Raw genomic sequence first — 26,794 nt, 5'->3', positions numbered from 1 at the left:
TTATGTTGGATCCACTATGGACTGGACTCTCACACTATTATGTTAGATCCACTATGGACTGGACTCTCACACTATTATGTTAGATCCACTATGGACTGAACTGTCTCACCATTATGTTAGATCCACTATGGACTGGACTCTCACACTATTATGTTAGATCCACTATGGACTGGACTCTCACTATTATGTTAGATCCACTATGGACTGGACTCTCACACTATTATGTTAGATCCACTATGGACTGGACTCTCATATTATGTTAGATCCACTATGGACTGGACTCTCACACTATTATGTTAGATCCACTATGGACTGGATTCTCATATTATGTTAGATCCACTATGGACTGGACTCTCACACTATTATGTTAGATCCACTATGGACTGGACTCTCACACTATCAAGTTAGATCCACTATGGACTGGATTCTCATATTATGTTAGATCCACTATGGACTGGACTCTCACACTATTATGTTGGATCCACTATGGACTGGACTCTCACACTATTATGTTAGATCCACTATGGACTGGACTCTCATATTATGTTAGATCCACTATGGACTGGACTCTCACACTATTATGTTAGATCCACTATGGACTGGACTCTCACACTATTATGTTAGATCCACTATGGACTGGACTCTCACACTATTGCAGGCTGATTGGGAACAGGTGGGTGCCATGATTGGGTATAAAAGCAACTTCCATGAAATGCTAAGTCATTCACAAACAAGGATGGGGTGAGGGTCACCAATTTGTAAGCAAATTGTCAAACAGTTTTAGAACAACATTTCTCAACGAGCTATTGCAAGGAATTTAGGGATTTTACCATCTACGGTCCGTAAAATCATCAAAAGACTCAGAAAATCTGTAGAAATCACTGCACATAAGCGATGATATTACGGACCTCAGGCGGTACTGCATCAAAAACCGACATCGGTGTGTAAAGGATATCACCACATGGGCTCAGGAACACTTCAGAAAACCACTGTCAAAAAATACAGTTGGTCGCTACATCTGTAAGTGCAAGTTAAAGCTCTACTATGCAAAGCCAAAGCCATTTATCAACAACATCCAGAAACGCCGCCGGCTTCTCTGGGCCCGAGACCATCTAAGATGGACTGATGCGAAGTGGAAAAGTGTTCTGTGGTCTGACGAGTCCACATTTCAAATTGTTTTTGGAAATATATTCGACATGGTGTCATCCGGACCAAAGGGGAAGCGAACCATCCAGACTGTTATCCACGCAAAGTTGAAAAGCCAGCATGTGTGATGGTATGGGGGTGCATTAGTGCCCAAGGCATGGGTAACTTACACATCTGTGAAGGCACCATTAATGCCGAAAGGTACATACAGGTTTTGGAGCAACATATGCTGCCATCTAAGCGCCGTCTTTTTCATGGACGCCCCTGCTTATTTCAGCAAGACAATGCCAAGCCACATTCAGCATGTGTTACAACAGCGTGCAGGTACTTTCCTGGCTCGCCTGCAGTCCAGACCTGTCTCCCATGGAAAATGTGTGAAGCGTAAAATACGACAGCGGAGACCCCGGACTGTTGAAGGACTGAAGCTCTACATAAAACAAGAATGGGAAAGATTTCCTCTTTCAAAGCTTCAACAATTAGTTTCCTCAGTTCCCAAACGTTTATGGAGTGTTGTTAAAAGAAAAGGTGATGTAACACAGTGGTGAACATGCCCTTTCCCAACTACTTTGGCACATGTTGCAGCCATGAAATTCTATTATTATTTATGAGTTTGAACATCAAATATGTTGTCTTTGTTGCATATTCAACTGAATATGGCTTGAAAAGGATTTGGGTTTGTATAATCAAAGTTGTGTTATTGTCTTGTGCCTGCTGGAGTGAATACTTTCCATGTGCCGTGAAAAAATGTCTTTGGTGTATTTTTTTCCCCCCCAGGGCAACGGCTGGCGCGGAGGTAGCGTACACACACCAGTGAAGCCCGGGGCCACGTTCTTTATTTACTCCTACTAAAGTTCTCACCTCTCACATAGCCCGAGGAGGACCACCTATGGAGAGAGACCTTCCGCACCTTCGTGGATATCAAAGCAAACGGTTCGCCCTTCAACTCAACCGTCACCTCCCTCGCATGAGGAGAGGCCCCGCCCCCCCGTGATAAAACCATACCACAGTACACTTATTTTTACTGCAGCGCGTGGGACTCAAAAACCTCTGAGCTTCGATTGGTGCATAGTAAAACAATCCTACAGAAAATAAACGTCACACATTAGGAAGAAAATCGAATAAAACTTGACTAATGTAAACATTGAAATGACAAAATCTAACAGTTAAAATAGTGGGATAAAAGCAGTGACAGTTGAAAATGGTGCACAGTAAAACAATCCTACAAAAAAATAAACATCATACATTAGAAAGATAATGAACATGAACATTAAAATGACAACATCTAACAGTTAAAATAGTAGGATAAAATAGTGACTGTTGAAAATGGTGCACAATAAAACAATCCTACAGAAAATAAACGTCACACATTAGGAAGAAAATCGAATAAAACTTGACTAATGTAAACATTGAAATGACAAAATCTAACAGTTAAAATAGTGGGATAAAAGCAGTGACAGTTGAAAATGGTGCACAGTAAAACAATCCTACAAAAAAATAAACATCATACATTAGAAAGATAATGAACATGAACATTAAAATGACAACATCTAACAGTTAAAATAGTAGGATAAAATAGTGACTGTTGAAAATGGTGCACAATAAAACAATCCTACAGAAAATAAACGTCACACATTAGGAAGAAAATCGAATAAAACTTGATGAATATAAACATTGAAATTACCAAAATCTAACAGTTAAAATAGTGGGATGAAAACAGTGACAGTTGAAAATGGTGCACAGTAAAACAATCCTACAAAAAAATAAACATCATACATTAGAAAGATAATGAACATGAACATTAAAACGACAAAATCTAACAGTTAAAATAGTAGGATAAAATAGTGACAGTTGAAAATGGTGCACAGTAAAACAATCCTACCGGAAACAAACATCACACATTAGGAAGATAATCGAATAAAACTTAATGATTATAAACATTAAAATGACTAAATCTAACAGTTACAATAGTGGGATAAAAACAATGACTGTCTAAAATGGTGCACAGTAAAACAATCCTACCGGAAACAAACATCACACATTAGGAAGATAATCGAATAAAACTTAATGATTATAAACATTAAAATGACAAAATCTAACAGTTACAATAGTGGGATAAAAACAATGACTGTCTAAAATGGTGCACAGTAAAACAATCCTACAGAAAATAAATGTCACACATTAGGAAGAAAATCGAATAAAACTTGACTAATGTAAACATTGAAATGACAAAATATAACAGTTAAAATAGTGGGATGAAAACAGTGACAGTTGAAAATGGTGCACAGTAAAACAATTCTACAAAAAAACAAACATCATACATTAGAAAGATAATGGGTATAAACATTAAAACAGCAAAAACTAACAGTTAAAATAGTGGGATGAAAACAGTGACAGTTGAAAATGGTGCACAGTAAAACAATCGTACAAAAAACAAAGTAAGATAATCAAATAAAACTTAATGAATATGAACATTAAAATGACAAAATCTAACAGTTACAATAGTGGGATAAAAACAATGACTGTTGAAAATGGTGCACAGTAAAACAATCCTACTGGAAACAAACATCACACATGAGGAAGAAAATCAAATAAAACTTAATGAATATAAACATTGAAATGACAAAATCTAACAGTTAAAATAGTGGGATGAAAACAGTGACAGTTGAAAATGGTGCACAGTAAAACAATTCTACAAAAAAACAAACATCATACATTAGAAAGATAATGGGTATAAACATTAAAACAGCAAAAACTAACAGTTAAAATAGTGGGATGAAAACAGTGACAGTTGAAAATGGTGCACAGTAAAACAATCGTACAAAAAACAAAGTAAGATAATCAAATAAAACTTAATGAATATGAACATTAAAATGACAAAATCTAACAGTTAAAATAGTGGGATAAAAACAATGACTGTTGAAAATGGTGCACAGTAAAACAATCCTACCGGAAACAAACATCACACATTAGGAAGAAAATCGAATAAAACTTAATAAATATAAACATTGAAATGACAAAATCAAACAGTTAAAATAGTGGGATAAAAACAGTGACAGTTGAAAATGGTGCAGAGTAAAACAATCCTACAAAAAAAAAAACATCATACATTAGAAAGATAATGGGTATAAACATTAAAACAACAAAATCTAACAGTTAAAATAGTGGGATGAAAACAGTGACAGTTGAAAATGGTGCACAGTAAAACAATCCTACTGGAAACAAAGGAAGATAATCAAATAAAACTTAATGAAGATAAACATTAAAATGACAAAATCTAACAGTTAAAATAGTGGGATAAAAACAATGACTGTTGAAAATGGTGCACAGTAAAACAATCCTACCGGAAACAAACATCAGACATGAGGAAGAAAATCGAATAAAACTTTATAAATATAAACATTGAAATGACAAAATAAACAGTTAAAATGGTGGGATGAAAACAGTGACAGTTGAAAATGGTGCACAGTAAAACAATCCTACAAAAAACAAAGTAAGATAATCAAATAAAACTTAATGAATATGAACATTAAAATGACAAAATCTAACAGTTAAAATAGTGGGATGAAAACAGTGACAGTTGAAAATGGTGCACAGTAAAACAATTCTACAAAAAAACAAAGATCATACATTAGAAAGATAATGGGTATAAACATTAAAACAACAAAATCTAACAGTTAAAATAGTGGGATGAGAACAGTGACAGTTGAAAATGGTGCACAGTAAAACAATCCTACTGGAAACAAAGGAAGATAATCAAATAAAACTTAATGAATATAAACATTAAAATGACAAAATCTAACAGTTAAAATAGTGGGATAAAAACAATGACTGTTGAAAATGGTGCACAGTAAAACAATCCTACCGGAAACAAACATCACACATGAGGAAGATAATCGAATAAAACGTAATGAATACAAACATTAAAATGACAAAATCTATCAGTTAAAATAGTGGGATAAAAACAATGACTGTTGAAAATGGTGCACAGTAAAACAATCCTACCGGAAACAAACATCACACATTAGGAAGAAAATCGAATAAAACTTAATAAATATAAACATTGAAATGACAAAATCAAACAGTTAAAATGGTGGGATGAAAACAGTGACAGTTGAAAATGGTGCAGAGTAAAACAATCCTACAGGAAACAAACATCACACATTAGGAAGAAAATCGAATAAAACTTAATAAATATAAACATTGAAATGACAAAATCAAACAGTTAAAATGGTGGGATGAAAACAGTGACAGTTGAAAATGGTGCAGAGTAAAACAATCCTACAAAAAAAAAACATCGTACATTAGAAAGATAATGGGTATAAACATTAAAACAACAAAATCTAACAGTTAAAATAGTGGGATGAAAACAGTGACTGTTGAAAATGGTGCACAGTAAAACAATCCTACAAAAAACAAAGGAAGATAATCAAATAAAACTTAATGAATATAAACATTAAAACGACAAAATCTAACAGTTAAAATAGTGGGATAAAAACAGTGACTGTTGAAAATGCTGCACAGTAAAACAATCCTACCGGAAACAAACATCACACATGAGGAAGAAAATCGAATAAAACTTAATAAATATAAACATTGAAATGACAAAATCTAACAGTTAAAATAGTGGGATGAAAACAGTGACAGTTGAAATTAGTGCACAGTAAAACAATCATACAAAAAAGAAAAATCATATATTAGAAAGATAATGAATACAAACGTTAAACCAACAAAATCTAACAGTTAAAATAGTGGGATAGAAACAGTGACAGTTAAAAATGGTGCACAGTAAAACAATCCTATAGAAAATAAACATCACCCATTAGGAAGATAATTGAATAAAACTTAATGAATATAAACATTATAATGACCAAATCAAACAAATAAAATAGTGGGGATAAATACAGTGTTAGTTTAAAATGGTGCACAGTAAAACAATCGTACGAAAAACAAATATCACATAGGAAGATAATCGAATAAAACTTAATGAATATAAACATTAAAATGACAAAATCTAACAGTTAAAATAGTGGGATGAAAACAGTGACGGTTGAAAATGGTGCACAGTAAAACAACCCTACAAAAAACAAACATCATACATTAGAAAGATAATAAATATAAACATTAAAACGACAAAATCTAACAGTTAAAATAGTAGGATAAAACAGTGTCAGTTGAAAATGGTGCACAGTAAAACAATCCTACAGAAAACAAACATCACACATTAGGAAGATAATCGAATAAAACTTAATGAATACAAACATTAAAATGACAAAATCTAACAGTTAAAATAGTGGGATTAATAGTGACAGTTGACAATGGTGCACAGTAAAACAATCCAACAAACATTTTACATTAGAAAGATAATGAATATCAACATTAAAATGACAAAATCTAACAGTTAAAATAGTGACATTAAAACAGTGTCAGTTGAAAATGGTGCACAATAAAACAAACCTACAAAAAACAAATACCACGCAGGAAGATAGTCGAATAAAACTTAATGAATATTAACATTAAAATTACCAAATCTCAATAGTAAATTAGTGGGATAAAAACAGCAACAGTTGAACATGGTGCACAGTAAAATAATCCTACAGAATATAAACATTATACATTAGGAAAATAATCAAATAAAACTTAATGAATATAAACATTAAAATGACAAAATCTAACAGTTAAAATGGTGGGATAAAAACAGGGACAGTTGAAAATGGTGCACAGTAAAACAATCCTACAGAAATCAAACATCATACATTAGGAAGATAATTGAATAAAACTTAATAATTACAAACATTAAAATGACCAAATCTAACAGTTAAAATAGTAGGATAAAACAGTGACGGTTGAAAAACAATCCTACAGAAAACTAATGTCACACATTAGGAAGATAATCAAATAAAACTTAATGAATACAAACATTAAAATGACCAAGTCAAACAGTTCAAATAGTGGGGAAAAAACAGTGACAATTGAAAACGGTGCACAGTAAAACAATCCTACAAAAAACAAACATCATACATTAGAAAGATAATGAATATAAACATTAAAACGACAAAATCTAACAGTTAAAATAGTGGGATAAAACAGTGACAGTTGAAAATGGTGCACAGTAAAACAATCCTACAGAAAATAAACATCACCCATTTGGAAGATAATTGAATAAAAATGAATATAAACATTAAAATGACAAAATCTAACAATTAAAATAGTGGGATAGAAACATTGACAGTTGTAAATGGTGCACAGTAAAAAAAAATCTACAGGAAACAAACATCACACACTAGGAAGATAATTGAATACAACTTAATGAATATAAACATTAAAATGACAAAATATAACAGTTAAAATAGTGGGATAAAAACATTGACAGATGAAAATGGTGCACAGTAAAACAATCCTACAGAAAATAAACATCACCCATTTGGAAGATAATTGAATAAAAATGAATACAAACATTGAAATGACAAAATCTAACAGTTAAAATAGTGGGATAAAACAGTGACAGTTGAAAATGGTGCACAGTAAAACAATCCTACAGAAAATAAACATTGCCCATTAGGAAGATAATTGAATAAAACTTAATGAATATAAACATTAAAATGACAAAATATAACAGTTAAAATAGTGGGATAAAAACATTGACGGATGAAAATGGTGCAAAGTAAAACAATCCTACGAAAAACAAATATCACATAGGAAGATAATTGAATAAAACTTAATGAATATAAACATTAAAATGACTAAATCTAACAGTTAAAAATACTGGGATTAAAACAGGGACAGTTGAAAATGGTGCACAGTAAAACAATCCTACAGAAAACAAATATCATACATTAGAAAGATAATAAATATAAACATTAAAACGACAAAATCTAACGGTTAAAATAGTGGAATAAAAACAGTGTTAGTTGTAAATGGTGCACAGTAAAACAATCCTACAAAAAACAAATACCACACAGGAAGATAATCGAATAAAACTTAATGAATATAAACATTAAAATGACCAAATCTCAATGTTAAAATAGTAGGATAAAAACAGTGACAGTTGAAAATGGTGCACAGTAAAACAATCCAACAGAAAACAAACAATATACATTAGGAAAATAATAAAAAAAAAAAACTTAATAAATATAAACATTAAAATGACAAAATCTAACAGTTAAAAATACTGGGATAAAAACATTGACAGTTGAAAATGGTGCACAGTAAAAGAATCCTACAGAAAACAAACATCATACATTAGGAAGATAATTGAGTAAAATTAAGGAATACAAACATCAAAATGACCAAATCTAACAGTTCAAATAGTAGGATAAAACAGTGCACAGTAAAACAATCCTACAGAAAACTAATGTCACACATCAGGAAGATAATCAAATAAAACTTAATGAATACAAACATTAAAATGACCAAGTCAAACAGTTCAAATAGTGGGAAAAAACAGTGACAATTGAAAATGGTGCACAGTAAAACAATCCTACAAAAAATAGGGTAATCAAATAAAACCTACAGTGTAATGAATACAAAAATTAAAATGACAAATACCCAAGTCTAGCACAACATCCTTGACTAAAACAGTCTAAAACAGATCACACTTTATCTGCGCAGCTGACCCTGAACTCTGACTGGCAGGTTCCTAAATTATAATAAGCACAGGACATGCTGTATGACCATTCACGTTTAGTAAGATGTATTTTGTGGTGTAGGGCCCAGCAGCATCGGTGCTGACCTGCGTCTCCATGGATTCCAGCACGTGTACGGAGTGCCGGAACACGCTGACAGTCTGCGCCTGGCAGACACCAGGTCCTGACCTACAAAACATCTAAGATAGTACAAATACTTTAAGCTGCAAGCAGCGATGGACGGGACCGACTTTTACTGGTGTTTCCTGCCTTTACCCATTCAACATATCTTTACCTGCACTTTACCTACCTTCCCTGCATCCTGGGGTCACACTGGTGCTTCTTTCTGTCACCTATACATGCTGGTGCCAGACAGCATATCTTTACCTGCACATTACCTACCTTCTCTGTATCCTGGTGTCAAACTGGTGCCTCCTTCTTTCACCCAGTCAACATATCTTTACCCGCACATTACCTACCTTCTCTGCATTGTGTGGTCACGCTGGTGCTTCCTGCTTTTAAGCGGCCTTCTTGAGACGGCAGGCCTGTAAAATCAAAACCGGAGCAGTTATCAAAACTCTTTTCTCAACTTTTAATCAGAAGTGTTCAATCTCTCCCCTGTGCGAGTTTGAATCCGACACAACAAACGTGCTCAGAGGAGATAATGTTTGAAAATAGCTGACGGGTTTTTACTAAACCTTTGTTTTGAAGGGGTAATTGCCAACTTCCTGCTGATTTTTGCTGAAGGATGTCAATGAATGAAATGTAGGTCTAAGTGAGACCTACATAGAGGTTTTTGTTTCATGTCGCTACAACATTCCTACCGGATGTTACACGTAGTTGTGTCTGTGTTTTCTTCCTAGGAGCAGTTTTGTCTGTGTTTTATTCGTAGGGGGCGCTAGAGCGCAATTTTGAATTTTGGGGTTTGTGTCTTATTCTGATTTAGTTCCGTCTTTGTATCGTTTTCTGTTGGTGTTGGATTTCCTTAGTTCCTGGTGGCACTTCCTGTTAGTCACCCATTAGTGTTACCTGCCTCTTGTTTTTGACGCGCTCCTGCCTCGTGATTACCACCTTTATTTAAGCCTGCCTTTCTTGTTCATTCAATCTCGCTTCCAAGTTTCTGTTCCATGCGACGACGCTGGTAAAACTGTTTTTGTACTTGCTAGCTTCTGCGCTGTGCTTCGTGTTTCCTAGCTCCCATGCTAGCTCTTTGTTTTGCCTTTTTTATGCCTAGTGTTCTGTTCTGTTCTGTTCTTAGTCTGTTTTTTAGTGTAAATAAATCATCATTTCTTACCTTCACGCTGCGTCCAAATCCCATTGCATCATTAGAGAACGCACGAGCATCACCACGATGCCAGCGAACCGTCACAGTTTTTTTTTAGTTTTGTTATTAGATCGCAATTTTCACCAGTCCTGATGTGTGTGTCCAGTTTGGTGAGTTTTGAAGCATTTTAAGGGGGTCAAATTTCAGCTCAAAGAGGCAAAAATTAAGTTTTTTTTTTAAGGAAACTTTTGTTTTGAAGGGGTTTTTGCCAACTTCCTGTTGATTTTTGCTGAAGGATGTCACTGTATGACATCTAGGTCCGACTTAGACCTACATAGAGGTTTTTGTTTCATGTCTCTACGACATTTCTGACGGAAGTTACAAGCAGTTTTGTAATTTTTTTTCCCTAGGGGGCGCTAGAGCACAATTTTGAGTTATAGGTTTTTAGATTAGATGGCAATTTTTACCAGTCCTGATGTGTGTGTCCAATTTGGTGAGTTTTGAAACATTTTAAGGGGGTCAAATTACAGCTCAAAGAGGCAAAATTTTAATTTTTTAGGAAACTTTTGTTTTGAAGGGGTTTATGCCAACTTCCTGTTGATTTTTCCTGAAGAATGTCAGTGTATGAAATCTACGTCTACCTCAGACCTACATAGAGGTTTTTGTTTCATGTCTCTACGACATTTCTGACGGAAGTTACAAGCAGTTTTGTCAGTGTTTTTTCCTAGGGGGCGCTAGAGCGTAATTTTGACTTTTGGGTTTTTAGATTAGATTGCAATTTTCACCAGTCCTGATGTGTGTGTCCAGTTTGGTGAGTTTTGAAGCATTTTAAGGGGGTCAAATTACAGCTCAAAGAGGCAAAATTTTAATTTTTTAGGAAACTTTTGTTTTGAAGGGGTTTATGCCAACTTCCTGTTGATTTTTCCTGAAGGATGTCAGTGTATGAAATCTAGGTCTAACTCAGACCTACATAGAAGTTTTTGTTTCATGTCTCTACGACATTTCTGACGGAAATTACAAGCAGTTTTGTCATTTATTTTTCCTAGGGGGCGCTAGAGCGCAATTTTGAGTTTTGGGTTTTTGGATTAGATCGCAATTTTTTGCCAGTCCTGATGTGTGTGTCCTGTTTGGTGAGTTTTGAAGCATTTTAAGGGGGTCAAATTTCAGCTCAAAGAGGCAAAAATTACGTTTTTTTTTTTAGGAAACTTTTGTTTTGAAGGGGTTTTTGCCAACTTCCTGTTGATTTTTGCTGAAGGATGTCAGTGTATGAAATCTAGGTCCAACTTAGACCTACATAGAGGTTTTGGTTTCATGTCTCTACGACATTTCTGACGGAAGTTACAAGCAGTTTTGTCAGTGTTTTTTCCTAGGGGGCGCTAGAGCGTAATTTTGACTTTTGGGTTTTTAGATTAGATTGCAATTTTCACCAGTCCTGATGTGTGTGTCCAGTTTGGTGAGTTTTGAAGCATTTTAAGGGGGTCAAATTACAGCTCAAAGAGGCAAAATTTTAATTTTTTAGGAAACTTTTGTTTTGAAGGGGTTTATGCCAACTTCCTGTTGATTTTTCCTGAAGAATGTCAGTGTATGAAATCTACGTCTACCTCAGACCTACATAGAGGTTTTTGTTTCATGTCTCTACAACATTTCTGACGGAATTTACAAGCATTTTTGTCATTTTTTTTCCCTAGGGGGCGCTAGAGTGCAATTTTGAGTTTTGGGTTCTTAGATTAGATCGCAATTTTTGCCAGTCCTGATGTGTGTGTCCAGTTTGGTGCGTTTTGAAGCATTTTAAGGGGGTCAAATTACAGCTCAAAGGGGTAAAAATTACATCTTTTTTAGGAAACTTTTGTTTTGAAGGGGGTTTTGCCATTTTCCTGTTGATTTTTGCTGAAGGATGTCAGAGTATGAAATCTAGGTCTAACTCAGACCTACATAGAAGTTTTTGTTTCATGTCTCTACGACATTTCTGACGGAAGTTACAAGCAGTTTTGTCATTTATTTTTCCTAGGAGGCGCTAGAGCGCAATTTTGAGTTTTGGGTTTTTAGATTAGATGGCAATTTTCACCAGTCCTGATGTGTGTGTCCTGTTTGGTGAGTTTTGAAGCATTTCAAGGGGGTCAAATTACAGCTCAAAGGGGTAAAAATGACATTTTTTAGGAAATTTTTGTTTTGAAGGGGTTTTTGCCAACTTCCTGTTGATTTTTACTGAAGGATGTCAGTGTATGAAATCTAGGTCTAATTTAGACCTATATGGAGGTTTTTGTTTCATGTCTCTACGACATTTCTGACAAAAATTACAAGCAGTTTTGTAATTTTTTTTCCTAGGGGGTGCGAGAGCGTAATTTTGAGTTTTGGGTTTTTAGATTAGATGGCAATTTTCACCAGTCCTGATTTGTGTGTTAAATTTGGTGAGTTTTGAAGCATTTTAAGGCGGTCAAATTACAGCTCAAAGAGGCAAAAATGACATTTTATTTTAGGAAATTTTTGTTTTGATGGGGTTTTTGCCATTTTCTTGTTGATTTTTGCTGAAGGATGTCAGTGTATGAAATCTAGGTCTAACTTAGACCTACATAGAGGTTTTTGTTTCATGTCTCTACGACATTTCTGACGGAAGTTACAAGCATTTTTGTCATTTTTTTCCCTAGGGGGCGCTAGAGCGCAATTTTGACTTTTGGGTTTTTTGATTAGATCGCAATTTTCGCCAGTCCTGATGTGTGTGTCCAGTTTGGTGAGTTTTGAAGCATTTTAAGGGGGTCAAATTACAGCTCAAAGAGGCAAAAATTTAATTTTTTAGGAAACTTTTGTTTTGAAGGGGTTTTTGCCAACTTCCTGATGATTTTTGCTGAAGGATGTCAGAGTATGAAATCTAGGTCTAATTCAGACCTACATAGAGGTTTTTGTTTCATGTCTCTACGACATTTCTGACGGAAGTTACAAGAAGTTTTGTAATTTTTTTCCCTAGGGGGCGCTAGAGTGCAATATTGAGTTTTGGGTTTTGTTATTAGATCGCAATTTTCACCAGTCCTGATGTGTGTGTCCAGTTTGGTGAGTTTTGAAGCATTTTAAGGGGGTCAAATTTCAGCTCAAAGAGGCAAAAATTAAGTTTTTTTTTTAAGGAAACTTTTGTTTTGAAGGGGTTTTTGCCAACTTCCTGTTGATTTTTGCTGAAGGATGTCAGTGTATGACATCTAGGTCCGACTTAGACCTACATAGAGGTTTTTGTTTCATGTCTCTACGACATTTCTGACGGAAGTTACAAGCAGTTTTGTAATTTTTTTTCCCTAGGGGGCGCTAGAGCACAATTTTGAGGTATAGGTTTTTAGATTAGATGGCAATTTTTACCAGTCCTGATGTGTGTGTCCAATTTGGTGAGTTTTGAAACATTTTAAGGGGGTCAAATTACAGCTCAAAGATGCAAAAATTAAATTTTTTAGGAAACTTTTGTTTTGAAGGGGTTTTTGCCATTTTCCTGTTGATTTTTGCTGAAGGATGTCAGTGTATGAAATCTAGGTCTAACTCAGACCTACATAGAAGTTTTTGTTTCATGTCTCTACGACATTTCTGACGGAAATTACAAGCAGTTTTGTCATTTATTTTTCCTAGGGGCGCTAGAGCGCAATTTTGAGTTTTGGGTTTTTGGATTAGATCGCAATTTTTTGCCAGTCCTGATGTGTGTGTCCTGTTTGGTGAGTTTTGAAGCATTTTAAGGGGGTCAAATTTCAGCTCAAAGAGGCAAAAATTACATTTTTTTTTTTAGGAAACTTTTGTTTTGAAGGGGTTTTTGCCAACTTCCTGTTGATTTTTGCTGAAGGATGTCAGTGTATGAAATCTAGGTCTAACTTAGATCTACATAGAGGTTTTTGTTTCATGTCTCTACGACATTTCTGACGGAAGTTACAAGCAGTTTTATAAAAAAAAAATTCCTAGGGGGTGCTAGAGCGCAATTTTGAGTTTTGGGTTTTTAGATTAGATCGCAATTTTTGCCAGTCCTGGTGTGTGTGTCCAGTTTGGTGAGTTCTGAAGCATTTTAAGGGGGTCAAATTACAGCTCAAAGGGGTAAAAATTACATCTTTTTTAGGAAACTTTTATTTTGAAGGGGTTTTTGCCAACTTCCTGTTGATTTTTGCGGAAGGGTGTCATTGTATGAAATCTAGGTCTAACTTAGACCTACATAGAGGTTTTTGTTTCATGTCTCTACGACATATCTGACGGAAGTTACAAGCATTTTTGTCCTTTTATTTCTCCTAGGGGGCGCTAGAGTGCAATTTTGAGTTGTTAGTTTTTTTTTATTAGATCGCAATATTCGCCAGTCCTGATGTGTGTGTCCTGACTGGTGAGTTTTTAAGCATTTTAAGGGGGTCAAATTACAGCTCAAAGGGGCAAAAATTACATTTTATTTTAGGAAATTTTTGTTTTGAAGGGGGTTTTGCCCACTTCATGTTGATTTTTGCTGAAGGATGTCAGTGTATGAAATCTAGGTCTAACTCAGACCTATATAGAGGTTTTTGTTTCATGTGTCTACGACATTTCTGACGGAAGTTACAAGCAGTTTTGTCAGTATTTTTTCCTAGGGGGCGCTAGAGCGCAATTTTGACTTATTTTTTTTAAAAATAGATTGCAATTTTCGCCTGTCCTGGTGTGTGTGTAAAATTTGGCGTAATATCTTAACATTGACACACTGGCAAAAATGGCATTTTGTTTTGAAGGGGTTTTTGCCAACTTCCTGTTGATTTTTGCTGAAGGATGTCAATTATAAAAATGTAGGTCTAAGTGAGACCTACATAGAGGTTTTTGTTTCATGTCTGTAAAACATTCCTACCGGATGTTACAAGTAGTTGTGTCTGTGTTTTCTTCCTAGGAGGAGTTTTGTCTGTGTTTTATTCCTAGGGGGTGCTAGAGTGTAATTTTGAGTTTTTTTTTTTTTTTTTATTAGATCGCAATTTTCACCAGTCCTGATGTGTGTGTGTCCTGTTTGGTGAGTTTTTAAGCATTTTAAGGGGGTCAAATTTTAGCTCAAAGAGGCAAAAATGACATTTTTTTTTAGGAAACTTTTTTTTTGAAGGGGTTTTTGCCAACTTCCTGTTGATTTTTGCTGAAGGGTGTCAGTGTATGAAATCTAGGTCTAACTTAGACCTACATAGAGGTTTTTGTTTCATGTCTCTACGACATTTCTGACGGAAGTTACAAGCAGTTTTGTCAGTGTTTTTTTCCTAGGGGGCGCTAGAGCGCAATTTTGAGTTTTGGGTTTTTAGATTAGATCACAATTTTTCGCCAGTCCTGATGTGTGTGTCCTGTTTGGTGAGTTTTGAAGCATTTTAAGGGGGTCAAATTACAGCTCAAAGAGGCAAAAATGACGTTTTATTTTGGGAAATTTTTGTTTTGAAGGAGTTTTTGGCAACTTCCTGTTGATTTTTGCTGAAGGGTGTCAGTGTATGAAATCTAGGTCTAATTTAGACCTATATGGAGGTTTTTGTTTCATGTCTCTACGACATTTCTGACGAAAATTACAAGCAGTTTTGTCCGTGTTTTTTCCCTAGGGGGCGCTAGAGCGTAATTTTGACTTTTTTGATTAGATTGCAATTGTTGCCAGTCCTGATGTGTGTGTCCAGTTTGGTGAGTTTTGAAGCATTTTAAGGCGGTCAAATTACAGCTCAAAGAGGCAAAAATGACATTTTATTTTAGGAAATTTTTGTTTTGAAGGGGTTTTTGCCAACTTCCTGTTGATTTTTTCCGAAGGGTGTCAGTGTATGAAATCTAGGTCTAACTTAGACCTACATAGAGGTTTTTGTTTCATGTCTCCACGACATTTCTGACGGAAGTTACAAGCAGTTTTGTCATTTATTTTTCCTAGGGGGCGCTAGAGCGCAATTTTGAGTTTTGGGTTTTTAGATTAGATCACAATTTTTTGCCAGTCCTGATGTGTGTGTCCTGTTTGGTGAGTTTTGAAGCATTTTAAGGGGGTCAAATTACAGCTCAAAGAGGCAAAAATGACGTTTTATTTTGGGAAATTTTTGTTTTGAAGGAGTTTTTGGCAACTTCCTGTTGATTTTTGCTGAAGGGTGTCAGTGTATGAAATCTAGGTCTAATTTAGACCTATATGGAGGTTTTTGTTTCATGTCTCTACGACATTTCTGACGAAAATTACAAGCAGTTTTGTCCGTGTTTTTTCCCTAGGGGGCGCTAGAGCGTAATTTTGACTTTTTTGATTAGATTGCAATTTTTGCCAGTCCTGATGTGTGTGTCCAGTTTGGTGGGTTTTGAAGCATTTTAAGGCGGTCAAATTACAGCTCAAAGAGGCAAAAATGACATTTTATTTTAGGAAATTTTTGTTTTGAATGGGTATTTGCCAACTTCCTGTTGATTTTTGCTGAAGGATGTCAGAGTATGAAATCTAGGTCTAATTCAGACTTATATAGACGTTTTTGTTTCATGTCTCTACGAAATTTCTGACGAAAGTTACAAGCAGTTTTGTCTTTTATTTTTCCTAGGGGGCGCTAGAGCGCAATTTAAACTTTTGGGTTTTTTGATTAGATCGCAATTTTCGCCAGTCCTGGTGTGTGTGTCCAGTTTGGTGAGTTCTGAAGCATTTTAAGGGGGTCAAATTACAGCTCAAAGAGGCAAAAATGACATTTTATTTTAGGAAATTTTTGTTTTGAAGGGGTTTTTGCCAACTTCCTGTTGATTTTTGCTGAAGGGTGTCAGTGTGTGAAATCTAGGTCTAATTTAGACCTATATGGAGGTTTTTATTTCATGTCTCTACGACATTTCTGACGGAAGTTACAAGCAGTTTTGTCTTTTTTTTCCTAGGGGGCGCTAGAGTGCAATTTTGAGTTTTGGGTTCTTAGATTAGATCGCAATTTTTGCCAGTCTTGATGTGTGTGTCCAGTTTGGTGAGTTTTGAAGCATTTTAAGGGGGTCAAATTACAGCTCAAAGGGGTAAAAATTACATCTTTTTTAGCAAACTTTTGTTTTGAAGGAGTTTTTGCCAACTTCCTGTTGATTTTTGCTGAAGGATGTCAGAGTATGAAATCTAGGTCTAATTTAGACCTATGTGGAGGTTTTTGTTTCATGTCTCTACGACATTTCTGACGAAAATTACAAGCAGTTTTGTAATTTTTTTTCCTAGGGGGCGCTAGAGCGCAATTTTGAGTTTTGGGTTTTTAGATTAGATCGCAATTTTTTGCCAGTCCTGATGTGTGTGTCCAGTTTGGTGAGTTTTGAAGCATTTTAAGGGGGTCAAATTTCAGCTCAAAGAGGCAAAAATTACGGTTTTTTTTAGGAAACTTTTGTTTTGAAGGGGTTTTTGCCAACTTCCTGTTGATTTTTGCTGAAGGATGTCAGTGTATGAAATCTAGGTCTAACTTAGACCTACATAGAGGTTTTTGTTTCATGTTTCTACGACATATCTGACGGAAGTTACAAGCATTTTTGTCATTTTATTTCTCCTAGGGGGCGCTAGAGTGCAATTTTGAGTTTTGGGTTCTTAGATTAGATCGCAATTTTTGCCAGTCCTGATGTGTGTGTCCAGTTTGGTGAGTTTTTAAGCATTTTAAGGGGGTCAAATTTCAGCTCAAAGGGGTAAAAATTACATCTTTTTTAGGAAACTTTTATTTTGAAGGGTTTTTTGCCAACTTCCTGTTGATTTTTTCTGAAGGGTGTCACTGTATGAAATCTAGGTCTAATTTAGACCTATATGGAGGTTTTTGTTTAATGTCTCTACGACATTTCTGACGAAAATTACAAGCAGTTTTGTCTGTGTTTTTTCCCTAGTGGGCGCTAGAGCGTAATTTTGAGTTTTTTTTTTTTTAATAGATGGCAATTTTCGCCTGTCCTGATTTGTGTGTTAAATTTGGTGAGTTTTGAAGCATGTTAAGGGGGTCAAATTACAGCTCAAAGAATGAAACCTTAGAAATAAAACAGGGTCCTCCGTCCCAAAGGGACATTCGGCCCCTAATAATCATCTTATCTGCTCCGTGATGTCCAAGCAGAGATGACGAACCTTACCGCCTGTACAACCTGGACGTGTTTGCCTACGAGCTCCACAGTCATCTGGGCCTGTACGGCAGCGTGCCCTTTTTGGTGGCTCACAGGCCCGAGCGGACCGTGGGGGTCTTCTGGATGAACAGCTCCGATACTTTTGTCCACATCAACTACAACGGCGGCGAGGAAAAGGTACCATTTACATTCCCTCCGAGACGGCACAACAAGGTCTGTCGTGTGGATCCTTATGGCCTCGTTCGTCGCGGTTTACCTGACACATGAAACGTGACAAATTAGCTGGCAGTAGTGTTCAATATCTTAAAATGATGTAATGTGACAATTTTATCTTCAACCACAGCCTCAGTTGCAATGTAGAGTGGCGCTTTCCATTGTTTTCAGCAGACTGCAAGATCCACCCAGGAATGGGGCCATATTAATCCCTTCCCTACTGTAGTAAATAATTACCGATAATTTTCACGACTATAACACTTTGACAATATCTATCTGTATTTAATATTTGTTTTAGCACTTTTTAAAATAAAAAAATATTAATATGCCACCTAAACTAAAATATTAGAAGCTTAGAAACAATTTACTTAGTTACTTAAAAATAAATCTAACTTATGAATTAATTAAAAAAAAAGAGCTATTCAAAATAAAAATAAAATATACTTAAACTATAAACAATGTTCAGAATAATTAGTTAATTATAAAAAAATAAAATAAAACCAACTTATGAATCAATTTGGAAAAACTCAAAAATAAAAATAAAAATACTGACTTGTGAATTCATCTAAAAATATTATAAGCTCTCAAAAATATGTTTATATTTAAAATACAAAGTTTGTTTGGAGTGTTAATTAAAAAACACAAAAAACTAAACAGCACTAAATTATTTTGTGAATTTATTTGAAGAATAATAAAAGCTCTCAAAGTAAAAAATAAAACATACTTAAAATATAAACAAAGTTTAGATAACTACTTAATTAAAAATAAAAATAATACTAACTTATGAATCAATTTGAAAAGTATTATACGCTCTCAAAATAAAAATAAACTGTAAACAATGTTCAGATAATTGGTTAATTATAAAAAAAAATAAAACCAACTTATGAATCAATTTGGAAACACTCTCAAAATGAAAATAAAATGTACTTAAAATATAAACAACATTTAAAAATACTAACTTATGAATTCATCTAAAAAAATATTAGAAGCTCTCAAAAATATATTTATATTTAAAATACAAAGTTTGGTTAGAGGGTAAATTTAAAAAAAATAAATAACAGCACTAAATTATTTTGTGAATTTATATGAAAAATAATAAAAGCTCTCAAAGTAAATATAAAACATACTTAAAATATAAACAAAGTTTAGAAAATTACTTAATTTAAAAAAACTAACTTATGAATCAATTTGAAAAGTATTATACGCTCTCAAAATAAAAATACAATATACTTAAACTATAAACAATGTTCAGATAATTAGTTAATTATAAAAAAATAAAATAAAACCAACTTATGAATCAATTTGGAAACACTCAAAAATAAAAATAAAATGTACTTAAAATATAAACAACATTTAAAAATACTAACTTATGAATTCATCTAAAAAAATATTAGAAGCTCTCAAAAATATATTTATATTTAAAATACAATGTTTGGTTAGTGGGTTAAATCAATAAAAAAATAACAGCACTAAATTATTTCGTGAATTTATTTGAAAAATAATAAAAGCTCTCAAAGTAAAAATAAAGCATACTTAAAATATAAACAAAGTTTAGATAACTACTTAATTAAAAATAAAATAATACTAATTTATGAATCAATTTGAAAAGTATTATACGCTCTAAAATAAAAATAAAATATACTTAAACCGTAAACAATGTTCAAATATTTAGTTAATTATAAAAAAAATAAAACCAACTTATGAATCAATTTGGAAACACTCAAAATAAAAATAAAATGTACTTAAAATAAAAACAACATTTAAAAATACTAACTCATGAATTCATCTAAAACATATGAAAAGCTCTCAAAAATATGTTTATATTTAAAATACAAAGTTTGGTTAAAGGGTCAATTTAAAAAAAAAATAATAGCACTAAATTATTTTGTGAATTTATTTGAAAAATAATAAAAGCTCTCAAAGTAAAAATAAAACATACTTAAAATATAAACAAAGTTTAGATAATTACTTAATTAAAAATAAAATAATACTAACTTATGAATCAATTTGAAAAGTATTATACGCTCAAAATAAAAAAAATATACTTAAACTGTAAACAATGTTCAGATAATTAGTTAATTATTAAAAAAATAAATAAAACCAACTTATGAATCAATTTGGAAACACTCTCAAAATAAAAATAAAATTTACTTAAAATACAAACATTTAAAAATACTAACTTATGAATTCATCTAAAAAAATATTAGAAGCTCTCAAAAATATATTTATATTTAAAATACAAAGTTTGGTTAGTGGGTTAAATCAATAAAAAAATAACAGCACTAAATTATTTCATGAATTTATTTGAAAAATAATAAAATCTCTCAAAGTAAAAATAAAATATACTTAAAATATAAACAAAGTTTAGATAATTACTTAATTAAAAATAAAATAATACTAAGTTATGAATCAATTTGAAAAGTATACGCTCTCAAAATAAAATAGTACTAAATTATACTGTGAATTAATTTGAAAAATAATAAAAGCTCTCAAAGTAAAAAATAAAACATACTTAAAATATAAACAAAGTTTAGATAAAAAGTTAATTAAAAAAATAAAATACTAACTTATGAATCAATTTGAAAAGTACTATATGCTCTCAAAATAAAAGGCGCTTAAAATATAAACAATATTTTGCCAATTAAAAAACAATAATAATAACTTGTGAATTAATCTAAAAAATATTACAAACTCTAAAAAAATATATATTTATATTTAAATACAAAAAAGTTTTGTTAGTTATCAAAAAAAGAAATAGTACTAACTTACAGTATGAATTAATTTGCAAAATAATAAAAGCTCTCAAAGTAAAAATAAAATATAAACAAGTTCAGTTAATGGGTTGATGAAAAAATAAAATAAAACTTATGAGTTCATTTGAAAAATGACAACAACCATAATAAACACTGTTAAATGTGTAACTATACATTAATATTTTTGTACTGACACACACTATGTGATGCAGTTACACAACTGTATTAATATTTTGTATTCTATTCCCACATGGGCGAAAACAACAGTGAAAATCTAACCAAAAAATCAGTATGTAATGAGAAAAATCTGAAATGTTCTAATAATTAAAAGTATTATACTTATTCTCCTATAATAAAATAAAAGCTGATGCATTATCTGTTTATTTATTTATTTGTTTTATGTTAAAAACAGATGATTCAAAATATATATATCTATATTTATATATATTTTTCTATGTATTTGTTGAACGCGTCTATTCGGTTCTACTTTCACTCACAAAGCGTGTTAGATTAAAAGGTGCATCAAAGATGTCATATTAGGATCTTTTTTCTACAAAACCCAAAACCAGTGAAGTTTGCACGTTGTGTAAATAGTAAAGAAAAACTAAATACATCCATCCATCCATTTACTACCGCTTGTCCCTTTTGGGGTCGCGGGGAGTGCTGGAGCCTATCTCAGCTGCATTCGGGCGTAAGGCGGGGTACAGCCTGGACAAGTCACCATCTCATCGCAGGGCCAAAAAATAAAAGCTGACGCATTATCTGTTTTTAACATAAAACAAATACATTTAAAAAAAAAAAAAATATATATATATATATATATATATATATATATATATATATATATTGACGCATTATCTGTTTTTAACATAAAACAAATAAGTAGATAAAAAATATACATATATTTTTTTAATGTATTTGTTCTATGTTAAAAACAGATAATGCGTCAGTCTCCTATAATAAAATAAAAGCTGACGCATTATCTGTTTTTAACATAAAACAAATACATAAAAAAAAATACACAAAAAAAATAAATAAATAAATAAAAATATTTTTTTAAAAATATATATATATATATATATATATTGCCGCATTATCTGCTTTTAACATAAAACAAATACATTTAAAAATATATATATATATTTTTTTTCTTTTAACGCATCATCTGTTTTTAACATAAAACAAATAAAAAAAATCTATATATACATATATTTTTTATTTATTTGTTTTATGTTAAAAACAGATAATCTGTCAGTATATATATATATATATATATATATATATGTATGTATATATATTTTTTTAATGTATTCATTTTATGATAAAAACAGATAATGGGTCAGTCTCCTATAATAAAACAAAAGCTGACGCATTATCTGTTTTTAACATAAAACAAATACATTAAAAAAAATACACACAAAAAATAAATAAACAAAAATATATATATATATTTATTTATATATATATATATATATATATATTTTGCCGCATTATCTGCTTTTAACATAAAACAAATACATTTAAAAATATACATATATTTTTTTCTATTAACGCATCATCTGTTTTTAACATAAAACAAATTTAAAAAAAAAAAATATATATATATATGTACATATTTTTTTTTTTAATTTGTTTTATGTTAAAAACAGATAATGCGTCAATATATATATATATATATATATATATATATATATATATGGATGTATATATATATATATATATATATATATATATATGGATGTATATATATATTTTTTTAATGTATTTATTCTATGTTAAAACCAGATAATGGGTCAGTCTCCTATAATAAAATAAAAGCTGACACATTACCTGTTTTTAACATAAAACAAATACATTAAAAAAAAAATATATATATATATATATATATGTTTTTTTTTTTTTTTTGCCGCATTATCTGCTCTTAACATAAAACAAATACATTTAAAAAAATATATATATATGTATATAATTTTTTTTTCTTCTAACGCATTATCTGTTTTTAACATAAAACAAATTAAAAACAAATATATACATATATACACATTTTTTTATTTATTAGTTTTATGTTAAAAACAGATAATGCGTCAAAATATATATATATATATATATTTTTTAATGTATTTATTTTATGTTAAAAACAGATAATGGGTCAGTTTCCTATAATAAAATAAAAGCTAAGTATAATATTATTAATTATTAGTTAGAACATTTCAGATTATTCTCTTTTATATATATATATATATATATATATATATATATATATATATATATATATATAGTATGCAGCCCCTCCTGCATACTTTGACTTTTTAGTATGCAGCCCTTGTTGGAAAAAGTTTGGACATCCCTGAACTAAAGAATGGATATTTAGATTTGAAAATCCATATTCGAGCATAAAGAACTGGAATCAATATCTCAGTATTTGGACTGTCATGTGGAAAATAATTAACACAAATTCACGGCCTGGGGAGTTTAGAGACATTTGTAATTCAAGCTGCTTGGTTCAGGACGACGGGACTTACACTGACGTCCACTGGCTGTCTGAGAGCGGCGTGATGGACTGCATGGTTCTCCTGGGTCCACAACCCCGGCAGATGTACCGCCAATACGCCCAGCTGACCGGTGAGTCTTCATCCAAGGTCCGTGACCACGTAACAGTGTGACTGTTGGACCCCCGCCAGGATACCAGGCCCTGCCGCCCCTCTTCGCCCTGGGCTACCATCACTCCCGCTGGGACAACGACACCGAGGAGGACCTGAAGGCCGTGGACGCCGGATTCGATCGCCACCACATCCCGTACGACGTGATGTGGCTGGACATAGAGCACACCCACCAGAAGCGCTTTTTCACCTGGAACTCGGAGTTCTTCCCTGATCCGGCCCGCTTGCAGCGCCACCTGCAGGAGAAAAACAGGAAGGTCGGTGTCATGGCACGTACCCCACACCTGGAACCAGATCTAACAGTTAAATTAAAGCTGCAAGCAGCGATGGACGGGACACACTTTTGCTGGTGTTTCCTGCCTTTACCCATTCAACATATCTTTACCTGCACTTTACCTACCTTCCCTGCATCCTGGGGTCACACTGGTGCTTCTTTCTGTCACCCATACACGCTGGTGCTTCCTGCCATCACCCAGACAACATATCTTTACCTGCACATTACCTACCTTCTCTGTATCCTGGAGTCAAACTGGTGCCTCCTTCTTTCACCCAGTCAACATATCTTTACCTGCACATTACCTACCTTCTCTGTATCCTGGAGTCAAACTGGTGCCTCCTTCTTTCACCCAGTCAACATATCTTTACCTGCACATTACCTACCTTCTCTGTATCCTGGAGTCAAACTGGTGCCTCCTTCTTTCACCCAGACAACATATCTTTACCTGCACATTACCTACCTTCTCTGTATCCTGGAGTCAAACTGGTGCCTCCTTCTTTCACCCAGTCAACATATCTTTACCTGCACATTACCTACCTTCTCTGTATCCTGGAGTCAAACTGGTGCCTCCTTCTTTCACCCAGACAACATATCTTTACCTGCACATTACCTACCTTCTCTGTATCCTGGAGTCAAACTGGTGCCTCCTTCTTTCACCCAGTCAACATATCTTTACCTGCACATTACCTACCTTCTCTGTATCCTGGAGTCAAACTGGTGCCTCCTTCTTTCACCCATTCAACATATCTTTACCTGCACATTACCTACCTTCTCTGTATCCTGGAGTCAAACTGGTGCCTCCTTCTTTCACCCAGTTAACATATCTTTACCTGCACATTACCTACCTTCTCTGTATCCTGGAGTCAAACTGGTGCCTTCTTTCACCCAGTCAACATATCTTTACCTGCACATTACCTACCTTCTCTGTATCCTGGAGTCAAACTGGTGCCTCCTTCTTTCACCCAGTCAACATATCTTTACCTGCACATTACCTACCTTCTCTGTATCCTGGAGTCAAACTGGTGCCTCCTTCTTTCACCCAGTCAACATATCTTTACCTGCACATTACCTACCTTCTCTGTATCCTGGAGTCAAACTGGTGCCTCCTTCTTTCACCCAGTCAACATATCTTTACCTGCACATTACCTACCTTCTCTGTATCCTGGAGTCAAACTGGTGCCTCCTTCTTTCACCCAGTCAACATATCTTTACCTGCACATTACCTACCTTCTCTGTATCCTGGAGTCAAACTGGTGCCTCCTTCTTTCACCCAGTCAACATATCTTTACCCGCACATTACCTACCTTCTCTGTATCCTGGAGTCAAACTGGTGCCTCCTTCTTTCACCCAGTCAACATATCTTTACCTGCACATTACCTACCTTTTCTGTATCCTGGAGTCAAACTGGTGCCTCCTTCTTTCACCCAGACAACATATCTTTACCTGCGCTTTACCCTACCTTCGCTGTATCCTGGAGTCAAACTGGTGCCTCCTTCTTTCACCCAGTCAACATATCTTTACCTGCACTTTACCTACCTTCTCTGTATCCTGGAGTCAAACTGGTGCCTCCTTCTTTCACCCAGACAACATTTTTACCTGCACTTTACCTACCTTCTCTATATCCTGGAGTCAAACTGGTGCCTCCTTCTTTCACCCAGACAACATATCTTTACCTGCACATTACCTACCTTCTCTGTATCCTGGAGTCAAACTGGTGCCTCCTTCTTTCACCCAGTCAACATATCTTTACCTGCACATTACCTACCTTCTCTGTATCCTGGAGTCAAACTGGTGCCTCCTTCTTTCACCCAGTCAACATATCTTTACCTGCACATTACCTACCTTTTCTGTATCCTGGAGTCAAACTGGTGCCTCCTTCTTTCACCCAGACAACATATCTTTACCTGCGCTTTACCCTACCTTCGCTGTATCCTGGAGTCAAACTGGTGCCTCCTTCTTTCACCCAGTCAACATATCTTTACCTGCACTTTACCTACCTTCTCTGTATCCTGGAGTCAAACTGGTGCCTCCTTCTTTCACCCAGACAACATTTTTACCTGCACTTTACCTACCTTCTCTATATCCTGGAGTCAAACTGGTGCCTCCTTCTTTCACCCAGACAACATATCTTTACCTGCACATTACCTACCTTCTCTGTATCCTGGAGTCAAACTGGTGCCTCCTTCTTTCACCCAGTCAACATATCTTTACCTGCACATTACCTACCTTCTCTGTATCCTGGAGTCAAACTGGTGCCTCCTTCTTTCACCCAGACAACATATCTTTACCTGCACATTACCTACCTTCTCTGTATCCTGGAGTCAAACTGGTGCCTCCTTCTTTCACCCAGTCAACATATCTTTACCTGCACATTACCTACCTTCTCTGTATCCTGGAGTCAAACTGGTGCCTCCTTCTTTCACCCAGTCAACATATCTTTACCTGCACATTACCTACCTTCTCTGTATCCTGGTGTCAAACTGGTGCCTCCTTCTGTCACCCAGTCAACATATCTTTACCTGCACATTACCTACCTTCTCTGCATTGTGGTGTCACGCTGGTGCTTCCTGCTTTTAAGCGGCCTTCTTGAGACGGCAGCAGCGCAGCAGCATCAGTTCTTTGAAGGCTCGTAAAATCAAAACCAGAGCAGTTACAAAAACTCTTTCATCAACTTTTAATCAGAAGGGTTCAATATCTCTCCTGTGGTAGTTTGAAGCCGACACAACAAACGCGCTCAGAGGAGATAATGTTTGAAAAAAGGGGACGGGTTTTGACAAAACTTTTGTTTCTAAGGGGTAACTGTCAACTTCATGTTGATTTTTGCTGAAGGGTGTCAATTATTAAAATGTAGGTCTAAGTGAGAC

General features: G+C 34.0%; 1 protein-coding gene across 1 annotated transcript in view; it reads left to right on the top strand.

The window, feature by feature from the left end:
- The window catches only part of ganc (glucosidase, alpha; neutral C), a 75,794-nt gene that overhangs the window by 19,861 nt on the left and 29,139 nt on the right, over positions 1-26,794 (top strand). Inside the window, exons 6-11 of the mRNA XM_061886898.1 lie at positions 1,921-1,939; positions 2,016-2,076; positions 8,853-8,949; positions 18,021-18,209; positions 23,512-23,615; positions 23,675-23,910. Of these exons, the coding sequence (XP_061742882.1) occupies positions 1,921-1,939; positions 2,016-2,076; positions 8,853-8,949; positions 18,021-18,209; positions 23,512-23,615; positions 23,675-23,910 (706 nt within the window). The remainder of the gene's footprint in view (positions 1-1,920; positions 1,940-2,015; positions 2,077-8,852; positions 8,950-18,020; positions 18,210-23,511; positions 23,616-23,674; positions 23,911-26,794) is intronic.

Source organism: Nerophis ophidion, linkage group LG24, assembly GCF_033978795.1.
Source record: "Nerophis ophidion isolate RoL-2023_Sa linkage group LG24, RoL_Noph_v1.0, whole genome shotgun sequence".
NCBI classification, from domain to species: Eukaryota; Metazoa; Chordata; class Actinopteri; order Syngnathiformes; family Syngnathidae; genus Nerophis; species Nerophis ophidion.
Note: the sequence above shows the minus strand (reverse complement) of the source record. Positions and strands in the feature narration are given on the sequence as shown.